This window comes from Convolutriloba macropyga, chromosome 5 (assembly GCF_964194025.1).
Source record: "Convolutriloba macropyga chromosome 5, txConMacr16.3, whole genome shotgun sequence".
NCBI lineage: Eukaryota > Metazoa > Xenacoelomorpha > Acoela > Convolutidae > Convolutriloba > Convolutriloba macropyga.
Genome location: NC_134472.1, coordinates 35,415,976 through 35,431,179, shown reverse-complemented (window position 1 = coordinate 35,431,179; position 15,204 = coordinate 35,415,976). Strand labels below are relative to the sequence as shown.

At 38.3% G+C, this 15,204-nt stretch overlaps 2 protein-coding genes across 3 annotated transcripts in view; one reads left to right on the top strand and one right to left on the bottom strand.

Moving 5' to 3' along the window:
- LOC142339980 (uncharacterized) overlaps positions 1-13,468 on the top strand; it is a 19,341-nt gene extending 5,873 nt beyond the window's left edge. For both annotated transcript variants that reach the window (XM_075390357.1, XM_075390358.1), the window contains exons 2-4: positions 11,877-12,055; positions 12,505-12,653; positions 13,125-13,468. In XM_075390357.1, coding sequence (XP_075246472.1) covers positions 11,877-12,055; positions 12,505-12,653; positions 13,125-13,342 — 546 coding nt within the window. In that variant the 3' untranslated portion in view covers positions 13,343-13,468. The remainder of the gene's footprint in view (positions 1-11,876; positions 12,056-12,504; positions 12,654-13,124) is intronic.
- LOC142339355 (uncharacterized) overlaps positions 1-15,204 on the bottom strand; it is a 243,356-nt gene that overhangs the window by 164,821 nt on the left and 63,331 nt on the right. The window lies entirely within an intron of this gene.

Here is a 15,204-nt window from a genome sequence, read left to right as displayed (position 1 = left end):
CTCAGAAAAAAACGTTATTCAGTGCTGAAACATCGCAACTCAACTATTGTTATATTGAGGTCGTAGAGGTTTTCCAGGCTAAATTGATCCTGTATAGTTTGAGAGTAATTCAAACCTATAACTTGCAATTACTATAGTAGTATACACATTCCTTTTACTTAAGCTAGTCTGCAGGCAATTACCACAAAGTCCATTTAGCTGGTTACGACTTGGTATCCAAATAGTTGTTATAAGTGCTGGTTACGACTTGGTATCCAAATAGTTGTTATAAGTACCCACGCAGAAGCTCGCTTCGCGTAGGAAACAGTAGGTTCTGCTTAACTCCCTGGTTGGCGGGAGTTAATCAGAACCTACTAAATTTCATGGAGTAAATTTCACTTAAAAAAGAAGACTAGCCAGTGTAAAACGAGACATGAACAAAGTACTGGCCTTCCAGAAAAAAGAATGTCTCTAGACGGTTTAAGCGCTGATTTGCTCTGCCACCAACCTCCGGGTATACATATATATATATATATATATATATATATATATATTTATATGCATATATATATATATATATATATATATATATATATATATATATAGGTTTTCGCGATATCAGCTATCTAGTTCTACCTCCGGGTATATATACACACTAAATAAAGTTCAGGTAAATTTACCTGAAAAAATACCTTAACTTACCCGAAACGTTCAGTTAGTTTTGCCTTACCTGAACTTACCTTAACTTACCTCATCTTTACCTGAAAATTACCTGAAAAATTAAGGGGGCACCACCTGAACTTTTACCTGAACATACCTTAAATTTACCTGAAAAACACACCTGAACAGTTAAGGTAAAATTACCTAAACTTACTTGAAAAACGCGCAAAAATTACCTTAAAATTTAAGGTATAAATACCTGAATAAATACCTGAAATTTATCTTAAAAATACCTTAAATTTAATCTGAACTTTTAAGGTAAATTATATTAGTTAAGGTAAATTTACCTTAAAAATCAAGGTAAAAAATTAAGGTGTTTTTAAGATGTATATATATATATATATATATATATATATATATATATATATATATATAAAGGTCTTCGCGATATCAGCTTTCTAGTTCTAATTTTTGGTTCAAGTGATCCGTTTGAGAACGTTATGGTTCGCATATTCGGATTGTCAACAAGTGCTCTCGGTAACCGCTCTAATTAGCCAAGTATTTAACTCGAACATAGTACTCAGTTGCCCCCACTCATTTGGTGACGTTATACACTCTAAAAATCTCTCGTAATCCTTAAAATGTTCACCTTTGATGTACTTAAACTTGAGAAATTATTAGCTCCACTGGCGCGTTGTTAACGGGGAGCGTTGTTGCCATGTACTGAATAAAAGAAACAGATATTGACTGCACTTGTCTATAAAAAATGATCGACAGTCACACAGATAGAAGACATTTGCTGTCAGCCAGCATAGCAAACCATTTCAGGATTTTCTTCGAGAAAATGGAAAAATTTTCAAGTGCTTAAATGGTGATATGACGGCTGCTCTCCTTGTGTTTCACAAAGAAAGTATTACACCGCCCAGTTCGTTCTGAGTGGTTACAAAATCTGTCCGGATACTTCGTTTATGCAGTTTGCTTTTGTAACTGTATATCCGCTCTGCTGTACTTACCGTTGCATTAACTAAATTCACTAACTTAGTTTTGGATTTTTTTCTCAATTGAACTGGGTCCACAGATCACACAAAACGGGATCTCTATATGTTTTCCAGTTCAATCGTTTTGATTAAACAAATCTAAGGCAAAAATATATGCCTAAGAAGTGTTATGAAAAATTGTTTTCTAACTTAATCCTAGTTGTGTGTGTTTCGTTTTTCGCAGAGTACTCACGAGTTGAAGATTGGAAATCAGGACACAGAAAATTAAATTCACTGTTCGAGACGTTTTTGTTACAAGACACAATATTAGATAGAATATTGCTCAAGACAAATTTTTGGTATCAAGACACAGTATCAATTTAACAATTATACTGCTCAAGTGTTTGGTTTTGGCAAGACGCAGTAACAAATATACTGCTCAAGACTATATTATTTCAACAGTTTTATTGCCGAGTTTATGTGCTAGCTCGAGTTGCTAGGCTGACAAGACAATTGGGATTGTGAGTTCTTTTTTTCTTCAGTTTGTTAACAATTTTTCTGCTGACGTGGCATACGCGGCTGTTTCTGATTTGCTATACACAGTTTTCTCGCTAGAGGGATGGATAATCCGGATAAAAACAGAAGACAGTAATAGTTTTCGTCCTACGCAGTTTTGTTATTCCTTAAGCTCAGCTCCAACATCGCCGGCCCTGTTTTTCTTTGTGAAAACATGATCGCCAGTTGGTAGTACTGGAGCGAGCTTCACCAATGGCCTCTTGTAGTATCCGTCTTTCGTACGGATTGTCGCTGATCGAAACACTCCGTCGGAACCTTCAAAGGGTTCGGTTATTCGACCCAGATCGTAGTATCCACGTTTGTCACTGTCTTCCACTAACCACACAAGATTACCCTGCTGAAGACTTCTGTTCGTTGTGGTCTGCCATTTCTTTCGACTATTCGACGTTGGCCAGTACTCTTTGCGGAATTTCTCCCAGATGAGGTCTGCGTAAGCTTGCGTTCGTAGGAAGAGCTTTCTATGATCAACAAATTGCTTTGCACCTGATAGATACGGTAAACAAAGGTTTTTGTTGCCAAGTAGCAAATGGTTTGGAGTAATAGCTTCTAAACCGGTAGCATCAGAACTGACCTGTGTCAGCGGTCTAGCATTCAGCGTCTGTTCAACAAGACATATCGTGGTTGACAGAACATCTTCCGTGGCTGATCGATTGCCCAGCACTGCATACATTGCCTTCTTGCAACTCCTAACCAGTCTTCCCACACTCCTCCAAAGTTTGGTGCTGCAGGTGGGTTGAACTTCCATCTGATACTTTGTTGAATCAGATGTTCTTCAGTTTGCCTCTTGTTCCATGCTGCTATATAATCTGCCAGTTCTTTTTCAGCTCCAAGGAAGTTTGTCCCGTTATCGCTAATCGCTTTGACCGGTTTGCCTCTTCGTGCAATGAATCGCATATTTGCGTTCAGACAACAATCAGTGTCTAGTTTTGGTACAATCTCTATATGTACCGCACGTACAGTAAGGCATGTGAATAACACCAACGCATTTCGTTTCTTCGACCAGTCTTTACTGTGAATGGTCAGAAATAGTCTACGCCCACATTCGAGAACACTGTTGATGCGACTAATCGTTCTTCTGGTAGATCTGCCCTTAATGATGCCTTTGTTTGGGTTCTTCCCTTTCTACATCTAATGCATTTGTTTTTGATCGATCTCAAAGCATTTCGTATGCCTAGGATCCAGAATTCCTGCTGAACTATGTTTATGACATGTTCAGTACCTTCGTGATGACTATTCTTATGTTCATTTCGCAAGAATAATTCAACTACATGGTGCTTCCAATGTAACAGTATTGGATGCTTCGTTTCGAAGATCATTTGACTTTTACCTATTCTGCCTTGGGCACGAATAAGTCCTTGCTGGTCTATGAATGGTGAAAACTGGAGGATTTTGCTATTTTTGGGAATTTCTTTTTCAGTCTTGAGAGATTTCATCTCTTCAGCAAACTGTTCTTGCTGCAGTAGTATGAAGATGCCTGCTTGTGCACCCTCTCCTTCTTCAACACTTAGTGTTTTTGTTGCCGGTTTGTGTTTTCTAAATACGCGCTGTACGTATGCCATTGTCATTACAAGTCGATTGAAATTGCTGAATCGTTCCCACTGAAGCATCAGCTTCTTCTCTTCAACCATTGCCGAGAAGACCATTTGGTCGTTTTGTTCGTCTGAAGCAAATGTTAAATTCACCTGTTCAGGCCATTCGATCTCTCGTTGCTTCAACCAGGCCGGCCCAGTGAGCCATTCACTTCTCTTAAGTTCATTAACATTGATGGCTCGTGTCCCGATGTCAGCTGGATTGTTAATATCACTCACATGATTCCTCTGTAAAACATTAGTTGTATCCAAAATCTCAGCCACTCTGTTTGCAACAAACGCTTGTTGCTTACGGTGGGAGCTATGAATCCATTGCAGAACAGTAGTGGAGTCTGTCCAAAAGTTACAACTGTGAATCTTCCTTTCGTGTTCCTTCACTATCTGTTCTTTAAGTCTCACCGCCATCACTGCTGCTTGTAGTTCCAAGCGTGGTATGGAAAGATGTCGCATCGGTGCAACTCTGCACTTTCCGATTACAGATGCTAAGCCTGCTGAGTATTCTTTGGGCTTTGAACGTAGGTATGCCACTGCGCACATTGTGTCCTCAGATGCGTCGGCAAACACATGAAGTTCCCATCTGTCCTTGGCTGTGCTGAAGTATCTTCTACCAATGCTGGTTTCTGCTATTTCTGGAAGCTGGTTTTTCCATTTCAGAAAATCCTCTTCTTCGTTAGGTTCTACTGAGTTGTCCCAATGTTGTCCATTTTTTGTCCAGATGCTCTTCAGGGGTTGTCTCATATGAACATTGAATGGTGCAAACAGTCCAAGAGGATCAAACACTGAAGAAACTAGAGATAAGATCTTCCTTTGGGTGATTGGGGTCTCAACTTCTTTGTTGTACCTCTTCAAACCTGTAGACTATGATCGACAATCGTCCACTGAAGCCCAAGCACGGATGAACCTTCCTTTCGGTTCTATTTCGACCTGCTTTGTGTTGCTGATTGATCTTAAGTCCTCTAGGATTGCGTTGGTTACAACGTTGCTGTTGGTGATCCACTTCTTCAGATCAAATCCATGTTTTGAGAGAAGAGGTTGCATTTGCTTGAAAACCTTGATCGCTTCCTCAAGTGTTTCGACTGACTTGATGAAATCGTCCATGTAGAAGTTGTTTTGGATTGTTTTTGCTGCAATTGGGAACTCGTCCTCGTTATCGATGGCTACTCCCTTCAGAGCGTTGTTGGCACATGTTGGTGAACTCTTTGCTCCAAAAACATGACGTTGATACTCGTAAATTTGCACAGGTCCGTTCATTGTTGGTCGCCACAGGAATCTCAAGCAGCTTTTATCCCGTTCAGGAATTTGCATTTGCAGAAACATTGATTCAATATCAGCGGTTAGGGCTATTAGTCCTTCTCGAAATCTGAATAATGTTCTAATCAATCCGTGTAGTAGATCGGGTCCGTCTAACCACTTGTCATTGAGGCATATATCCTTGTATTTTGCTGCAGCGTTGCAAACACGGCGAACTTTATCCGGTTTGTTGGGGTTTAGTACTGGATGGTATGGCAAAAACCATTCCTTTTTGAAAGTGCCTTTGACTTCCAATTTACCAAGGATCTTCACAAATCCCTTTTCAACATCTGTATCAATTGACTGTTGATACAAATCTTTTAACTTTGGGTCTCGTTGTAATCTTCGTTCCACTGAGTAGAGCTGACACTGAGTAGATTGGGTTCTGGTTCATTCCAGAGCATGCCCACTTCGTACCGCTCGCCTGTAAACTTTGTGCTCTCTTTAAACATCTGAGCTTGCTGCTCTTTCTTTGATTAACTTACAACATTTATTTTGGAAGCATAGGTTTCTATGTCCCACCAGGATTGGATATTTTCTGCCACTTTCACATCTTATGTGAAGGCAGATTTACAAACGTTTTGACTTTTCTTGCCTGTCATGGGACCACTGACTACCCATCCTAGTTCTGTTTTGAGACGGCAAAAGGCTCACTTCGTGTTCCAATCTCATAGTCCAATGGACGTTGAATTTCGTAGGCATCTTGTCCAAGTCGGATGCCTACTTCCATCAGGTTGAATGTTCTGTTAATGAGAACATTCAGGTGTCTGAAGTTGTTCTTCAGTTCCTTGTAATCATGTGTCGTGTTTACCAACGAGATTGATGGGTGTGCAAACGCTTCAATCGAATGCACCTTTGAGTCCACCGCTCTGAACCAATACCGGAACTATTTGAAAAAAGTAGTAACTTGGTTACTCTGGTTGATTGTTGCAGCGCTTACGTTAACTGCGTGACTACCCTCGTCCATTTAGTTTTCTGAGTGTGGTAGTCTGTTGTGCTTTTTGGTACATCCATTTATACCGCACGGGTGGACTTTACAATCTTTGATCGCATGCCCTTTCACCAGACATCCATAACATAAGCGTTCTTTTCTCACTGCCGCATAGCGATCGGTGACATTCATACACTTAAATATTGGACAGTTCCATATTTTATGAGTGCCATCCGATAGTGGACAGGTGTTGTTTTGCATTTGATCGCATCGTTTTGTTCGCATTCGAACTCGCAATAACATCTGACGATTTAAAGAATCGTTTTTCCTTGTCCGTTTTTGGTCGATCATCTTCTTTTCGTTCACTCTTGCTTGATGGCATTCCTTCATGCACAAAAGCCATTCGAGCGAACCCTTTTTCAAGGAGAGTGAGATCGGGTCTATCTTCTTGACTTTCGTCAACGAAGAAGAACCTTTTTTCTCTCAAGTTTGGGGGCAGTTTTTCAATTGCCACTTGCAGTGTTGAACTTGAACGCAGATCGCCCTCATAATTGTATTGCTTCAGTACATTAACTGGGTTGCTGATTGTTATTGAGTAATTAATTATAGCCGTTGCGTCGTGCATTAAAATTGGTTGTTGTTTGCGCAATATGTTAAGCTAAACGTCGACAATTAGGTAAGGTCACCCAAACTTCCATTCCATGTTAAGCTTGAGCGTAGAACTCTCCCGAATAGCCCATTCCTGATATAGCTGACTTTATTTTACTTGTCAACAAAAAGTATTCAAGTGGCTCATTTTCTCTGAGTTGGGTATATTGCGATGGTGAACCGTTGCTTTGAACATATTCGACCAATCCGGCCACTCTAGGGGGTTTCCGTCGAAAGAGTTTAACTTCAATTTAGGCAGCTAACTACTACTGCTTGGTTTATTGCGCTTAAACTTGTCTTGCGCCTGGGATGCGCTGGCACGCTCTCCACTTTGTGACCGTGACTTAAATACACCCTCGCGATTGAAGCTTACCCTGGGATAATTGTTGTTGATTCTAGTTTTCGCACGCTCGAAACTGTAATCGTGCAGGCTAGAGAATTTATCCGAGTTATCGAGCCAACCAGAAAAATCTTTGTTCTTCGGGGTTTTCCAATTGAATGGTGATCTACCTCGAATAATAGGGGCTGCACTATCATCAGAATCTGATGCTCTTGCGTCAAGAGCTTCTTTCTCGTATTCCAGTTTCAGTGCACCTTCTTCTTCAAAAAGTTGCATCTCCATTTCAGTCTCTTTCCTTTTCAATTCGAATTCATTTTTCTTCAACCTCATTTTTGATGCAAAGTCTTTCTCTAAAGCCGCAAGTTTTTCTACCTTTTTAGCTCGTTTACCAGAGGAGGCCTTTGAGTCATTGTCCCTGTTTGGGTTTCCATGTTCAGCAGTTCGTTGAGAAACTCCTAAAACAGACAGTGAAGACTTAGCGGCAGTTGGTTCTGCATCGCTTGTCAATTTTGCGGTTTGATTCTGTTGATCCGTCATGTTTGTTTCTCCGTGAATGTATGGTAACCAATCTGCGTTTAATGTTTGTTACCAATTCAGTCGTTGGGCTTCGTTAAGTTCAAACATTTCGGCATCACGGAGAATATTTGATCGCTTCCGCAGAAGAATGCAAAGAGAGTCGTCAAGCTTCAGTAGCTGTTGATAAATGGTCTTGAGTTTGCTTGATCTATCGTGGTTTTTGATTAGCTTCTGGCTCTCCCGAGTTTCTCATTCGGGTTGTTTTTGGCAGTTGCTAATCTGTCTATGCAAAATGTCTTGACTCTATGATGGAGTCACTTAGTTTGTACTTTGGGACTGCAGCTTGAATCTCTACAGTACTTTTGTTTATTTGCTTTAGTTAAGCCTTGCTATTCAACTTATAATGTACTTTGCCTAATTAGCTTTGTCTCGTTGAATTGCGTGTTGAGCTTTGTTTTATTCGTTAATGCCTTTGGCACTTCACTTGTTGAATTGGACAGCAGTTTATTGCACTGTCCGGGTCGGTGGACCAAGTGTAACGGCTGCTCTCCTTGTGTTTCACAAAGAAAGTTTCACACCGCCCAGTTCGTTCTGAGTGGTTACAATATCTGTCCGGATACTTCGTTTATGCAGTATGCTTTTGTAACTGTATATCCGCTCTGCTATACTTACCGTTGCAATAACTAATTGAACTAACTTAGTTTTGGATTTTTTTTTCAATTGAACTGGGTCCACAGATCACACAAAACGGGATCTCTATATGTTTACCAGTTCAATCGTTTTGATTAAACAAATCTAAGGCAAAAATATATGCCTAAGAAGTGTTATGAAAAATTGTTTTCTAACTTAATCCTAGTTGTGTGTGTTTCGTTTTTCGCAGAGTACTCACGAGTTGAAGATTGGAAATCAGGACACAGAAAATTAAATTCACTGTTCGAGACGTTTTCGTTACAAGACACAATATTAGATAGAATATTGCTCAAGACAAATTTTTGGTATCAAGACACAGTATCAATTTAACAATTATACTGCTCAAGTGTTTGGTTTTGGCAAGACGCAGTAACAAATATACTTCTCAAGACTATAATATTTCAACAAATTTATTGCCGAGTTTATGTGCTAACTCGAGTTGCTAGCCTGACAAGACAATTGGGATTGTGAATTGTTTTTTTCCTTCAGTTTGTTAACAATTTTTCTGCTGACGTGGCATACGCGGCTGTTTCTGATTTGCTATACACAGTTTTATCGCCAGGGGGATGGATAATCCGGATAAAAATAGAACACAGTAATAGTTTTCGTCCTACGCAATTTTGTTATTCCTTAAGCTCAGCTCCAACAGGTGAGAGCCACGAAGGTTATTTCTCTTTCAACGCACGTCATTTCGGGAACCTCATATTTTCACTTTTATTTTGCGTCCAAAGAGCAAACCTTTCTTCGTGACTTTATTTAGAGCTACACCTAACAGGTGCATATACTCACCTAACAGGCAATATATAGTTACACCTAACAGGTGTATATAGTCACCTAACAGGCAATATATAGTAGTTACACCTAACAGGTGTATATAGTCACCTAACAGGCAATATATAGTTACACCTAACAGGTGTATATAGTCACCTAACAGGCAATATATAGTTACACCTAACAGGTGTATATAGTCACCTAACAGGCAATATATAGTTACACCTAACAGGTTTATATAGTCACCTAACAGGCAATATATAGTTACAGCTAACAGGTGTATATAGTCACCTAACAGGCAATATATAGTTACACCTAACAGGTGTATATAGTCACCTAACAGGCAATATATAGTTACACCTAACAGGTGGAAAGGGCGTCTAACGCGGCAGGCGTATTATTTTACACGATAGAAAATATATCTCAACGAGGGTTACCCACTGCAATGAACCTTTTGACAGCTCCAGATTAAGCTAGTGAATAATAGGCCAATGCTCTTCTATCATGTTATCTGTTGTGCTTTGCAATTGCGTCACCTAAGCAATGAAGCGGTCTTCCTAAATATCCAGAGTTAAAAATTAACAATTAGGGCGTTTCGCTTCTTCATGAAAAATGGAAACAATTAATCTCTATTCAGCACTGATTCCTAATTTATTTTGAAACGGTTGACTCTCAAGTGCAGGCGGCATGGATGGTATGGATAACCATGATCCCCTCTGAATCTAAGATCGTTCACACCCTAAGGGCTTGAGATCTCGCTTTCCCTGGGATCTTGAAATCGTTCGTCATCAAATACCCAATGAATTATCATTTTTGTAAATTTTGCAAAATTGAATTACTGCTATTTTTTGTAAAATAAATTGATGGTTTCGGTTCGGGTATTTTCGGTTCAATAGTTTTGGAGGCTGAGACGGAACCAATAAAAAGGCCGGAAATTGGTCCTCACGGCATCGAATTTTCAAACACTTAAAATTTGCGGACAACGAAGCGTGAGTTTTTTCTGACAAAAGTGATTAAATTGTCTTCCGGTGTTCTTCACTGGAGATTCAGTATTTGTTCATGCTGCAAATTTGTTCACTGATTGATGTTTAAATCAAAACTCAAGTACCTTCAATCTAAGCAATTAGAGCAAGAGAATAAAATTGTCCGCTATCATGCTGATTGCAAGAGAAGCAAGATTATAGGCACATATGTAACGCGAGCTACTCTTTGATTCCTTGTTTCACCCGTTAGATGGGGAATCTTCGTCAAATGTTGCGCCACCCAATGAGAGGGTACAACAAATTTTGATGAGTTTTTGACGTCTCAGCATATGGGAGTGGAGCGCAAAATTTTGATTCTCATCGTATGGACTGTTAATCAATGGCATGGAATATTTGGGAGCGAATTGAGGCGATGTTTTTGAAAGATTTACCCAAAATGGTAGCCAGTGCGGTTCCATTGATGATTCAAACTGAACTGATATTAACAACAATGATCGCAATGATCCAAGATTTTCCCAGAGAATGAACCAAGATTTTCCCAGAGAATAAATTTACGCTTCATAAAAAAAATCTCTCTTAGTTATTCGGAAAAGCTACCCCTGGTTAACCACCATAAATGAAACTTACTAATCATACAACGGCATATATGGTTTTTATGGAAACTTACTAACCACACAACGGTCATAAAAACTTTGAGTCCGCCTGGAAATCAGTCAAAAAATTGAATCACGGTCTGAAAACATCATTTCTGTAATTAGAATGTCGAAATACGAAAATTGATTTTTATTGTAACTTACTTATCATAAAAAGCCATAAAAGAGAACTTTTATGGCCCGTTTTCTGGTTTCAAAGTTTTTTGGTCAGATTTACACAATTTCGCGTCGATTAGCGTGCCTACATACAAAGAACCATGTTGGGACGCGTAAAAACAAAAGGTGCAAAAAATTTTTTTTATGGTAGCTTACTTACCACAAAATGCCATAAAAGAAAAGTTTTATGGTCAGTTGTATGATATAAAAGTTATATTATGTATGACATATTTTAGCTATTATGTTCCTGTTTGTTGTGTTTTGTTCTGGAGAGAGGAGGTAAACTTACAAACCATAGAACATTCCATATTGGTAAACTTACAAACCATAGAAAGTTCCATAACGGTAACTTACCAACCATAAAAAGTTCCATACTGGTAACTTGCCAACCATAGAGTTCCATAATGATATATTGCCAACCATAACACGACCATCATTATTTTTATGGAAACTTACAAACCATAAAATGGACCATTATGGAAACTTACAAACCATAGCAAGTTCATAGAAAGAAATTTTTTATGGAACTTTATGGGACCATTATGGAACTTTTTATGGTTGGTAAGTTTGGTCAACCCGGGACCATACTTATTATCTAAGTTGCTTTTTCAAGAATAGCCTTTTCTAAGTAGCCTTTTTACGGTCAAATTATCAATAGTGTCGATGAAATCTGGATACCGGCATCTAAACAGTGTGCGACACTCAACTCTGGACAATTATCGAACGAACTTTGGAGCAGAGATCATTCAGCTCAATGTTCTGACAGAATGCCAAGATTGCCACGATTGATTAAGATTACCAAGTCATGCGAGATCTTGATTTTCGTAACAAAACATGGATCTTAACTCAGCAAGATGTTGATAAGATATGTTTTCACGATACCTCTCGATATGTTTTGGTCGTAGATTGCATAGTCGATAATTGCAAAGATTTTGCATGTACGTACTTATCGTTACATTTTCTTAGCACGATCGGTATCAAGATAGTTCAAGTTTCGTTTCATGAGTGTATAAAGTGTTAGCTAAAAGCAGTGGCTGAGTGTTAAAATATTAACTTTGCGTATCTGAAGAAAATTTGCCGGTTTTTAAAAAATATGTTCTTATTTTTTTTGTTTCAGGACATCCTGATGTATCAAGCGTTGTACACGAACAGGATGGGGAGTGGTACTGTGGGTGGGTGCAGACACTCCTCTGTGATCTGGGATGCGTTTAAACTAGTCTCCATCTCCATCAGCCTCACTTGTGTTGTACAATATCTATCTCTCGTACTCACTAGTGGTATACTATGCTACAGCAGGTAACATACTACTCTCTGGACAGATCATCATGCAATTAATTGTGAAATCTTCTTTCTAGCCCCTCCACCCTCCCCGTGAATAAAAACTATAATATTTTTTACCTTATGTCAACAAACGATTACATTACAAATGGCAATTATTACAACTGTCAAAAAAGTGCTACATTAATTATAGCTAACTTATACGTTTTCCTCCGCAATGACCCAATTTGAAGTCTCAGACGGAGACCATCTCTGATCAGACCATCCAAGACTGAAATGGTCTCTGATCAGAAAAGTTGCTTACTATTATCCGGAAATTCGTTGGCACGAAGATTTTACGAGACTGTGGTTTGAGCGATTATATGACATCTGAAATTGACGGTTTGCATGAAGGGTGTGAATGAACACAGTCACAATCGCTGCTTAGACCACATTAACACCAGAATCTTAAAAGTCGTTGATTTTAGAGGAGAAACGGACGAAGAGCGACTGCCCACGTGTAATGTTGAGAAACACAGACTGTTAGTGGAGTATGAGGTACTGTCCAGTTTGATAACAGCCATTCTCTCCTGGCTATTTGACTGCTGCAACGAAATATTCGTCATCAATAAATACGGTCAGCCACTTCAAAGTACTTGCGGATAACTTTTATATCGGTTCAATTGTATGTATGATGGATGGGATATTGGATGGATATTAGTCCGGAATGTTTTTCAAAATTTTTATGTTTGTGTTAGTCTATGAGAAATTTTGAATAATATATACTTTGCTATTGACAAATTTACAATATTTCCAATTTATGTTTTGTATTTTGTTTTAACTCATTTTTTAGTTAAGATATCGGCGTTTTATTGATGCAAACAAATTTGCTTTCTCATAAAAATGAAAGTAATTCTTTATCATTACGTTAATACGAGATATAATTTTCTTTATTGAAGGCTTTAGGGATTGATGTTTGGACCTAGTTCATTGTGTCCTCGGTAATAGTTCTTATCCCAAATCGAGGTTTGGGTCTTATTTCGCTTGTTTTGTCATTTAAGTAAATACTTAAATCCACATATATTTCATAGTGGGTGATGTGTTGTAGGTATGTTTGTAGTGGTAATGCTAAAGAGTGTGCCCTCGTTCTTCACAATGCGATTGGGGGTTGTGTTAGATCTACCCTGTGTGTGGAGTGGTCCCCCCTCCCTGGGGGGCATCCCCTTCCAACCCATGGCCATCCTGTTGCCCACTGTGCTTAGAAGGTGGTGTGTGACGTCACAAACTCAAGACTTCTCTCTATCGGCACAGGCGCTCAAAATTTAATTTTCACTCTAATTTAAAGGCAATATGAATATATACTGCTTTGTTTTTTCAAAGGTACATTAATCTGTGCAATCGTTTATTTATTGTCCCTATAAGCTGTAGTCGTAATTGAAATTTTGAATTATAGCAATATTTTTAGTCCGGTTAAAAAATCTGGCTTTTTGACTGATATTCGATGAATAATTTTGACCGGAATTTGTCAAGTTCAGGTTTCCGCAAAATCAACACTGAAAGCAGATCAAGGAAAAAGCCATTAGTTTGAAAAACGCAAAGAAATTATGATATGGAGCTATAGGAATGCTAACGTCAAGATTTCACACGTCGTTAGTTGTCCAATGTCGGATTTCTCGAGAAAATTTACTGCATTTTTGTCGTTATTTTTTGCGTCCCATGTTTTAAGATTAGAGTTAAAGCGTGTGTAGAAAATTGTTATACTGGGCGAATTCAATACTGAGCCAAACACAACTGCTTTCCACGATTAGTTTTTTAGGGCTAGCGTGAGAATCATTGACTTGGCTTTGTAACTAATCACTATGCCATAAGTCACTAGATTTCATACTATAAGTTGCGTAGTTTCATATAAGTTCCACTCGCTAAGATAGCGTCAATTGGATACGAAATCATTGAAAGCCCAAATTGTGATTCATTTTCATGACTCTATCAATAAAAATTTTGGATTCAGAAGACGATTATCAATTTTGCAATTACCCACATTACTGTTCAAAAGGAGAATTAAGTCTTCGAACTGTGTCTCAAATAAATAAAAATATTTTCGGGCAACACAGTTTAGGCTAATTAGAAGCTTAAAATTGTGGCAATGAGTTACGTTTATCTGTGAATAATAGTAACAAAATGTAAAAATGTGACAAGTGTGTCACTCATTTTGAAATATGCCTTTTCGGGAATTGACTACTGGTATTGAATTGGTAATGATAATTATTTTTCAACTTTTCATCTTTCCAAATTGATAAGACATGCACTTCAACTTCATAGCGGTTTCATCAAACTTATCTACAACGTCAAACTAAGGAACTAAACGGGGGGGGGGGGGGGGGGGGAGCGACAACGCGCATATTTTTTTTTAAAACACTGATATCGCTTTTTTTCAAAATGAGAAACTTTTTTGTCTACTATGAAAGTCAATTCCTGTCTGCTGTCGGCAAAAAAAGTCGAAAAGTTTTCAAGAATGGTCAATGGCAACTCAAAAACTTTTATTACCCTCAAAATTTTGTCGCTTCGGCAGTCCTTCTCAAGTGGCGTAAAACTGAGTCAACTGTACGAGCTATTTGTTGTGACATTGAACGGAGCTCATTTGGTTTACTAGCACAAATGACTGCTAAAGTATGCTGACATCTATATGAGAATAAAGTTTAGACCCCAAGTTTTCTGTTAAACAAGCAATAATAAAGCATTTTGTTGCAGACACTTTACTTTCAGGTAGTCAGTATTCACATTTTTGTTAACCTACCACACTGGTGCTAATTGTTATCTGCACCTTTTCAACTTATTAAACCAATTCTAAATTTTTGGTTAACAGTAAAAAATTGGCTGAAATTTTAAGATACAAGTCTAGTGATGTAAATTTTGATGTAAGAATTTTCCCAGATCGTAGAAAAGAACACAAAATTTTTGCAAATCAACGCTCAAGAAAGTGAAGCAGAAAAATGGAGCAAAAATGGAACTTCATTTCAAACAACAAGCCAAGATATAACTTTTGCCTGTTTTTGAGTTGAAAACTTAAATCAGTGGCAACATGGTATCTTCATGTCATCATATGCGTACCAAATTGCTCCCAAATATGATAATTTGGAAAATATGTAAATCTGAAAATTGTGCTGCAAATAGATCTCAGCATCGGGTGC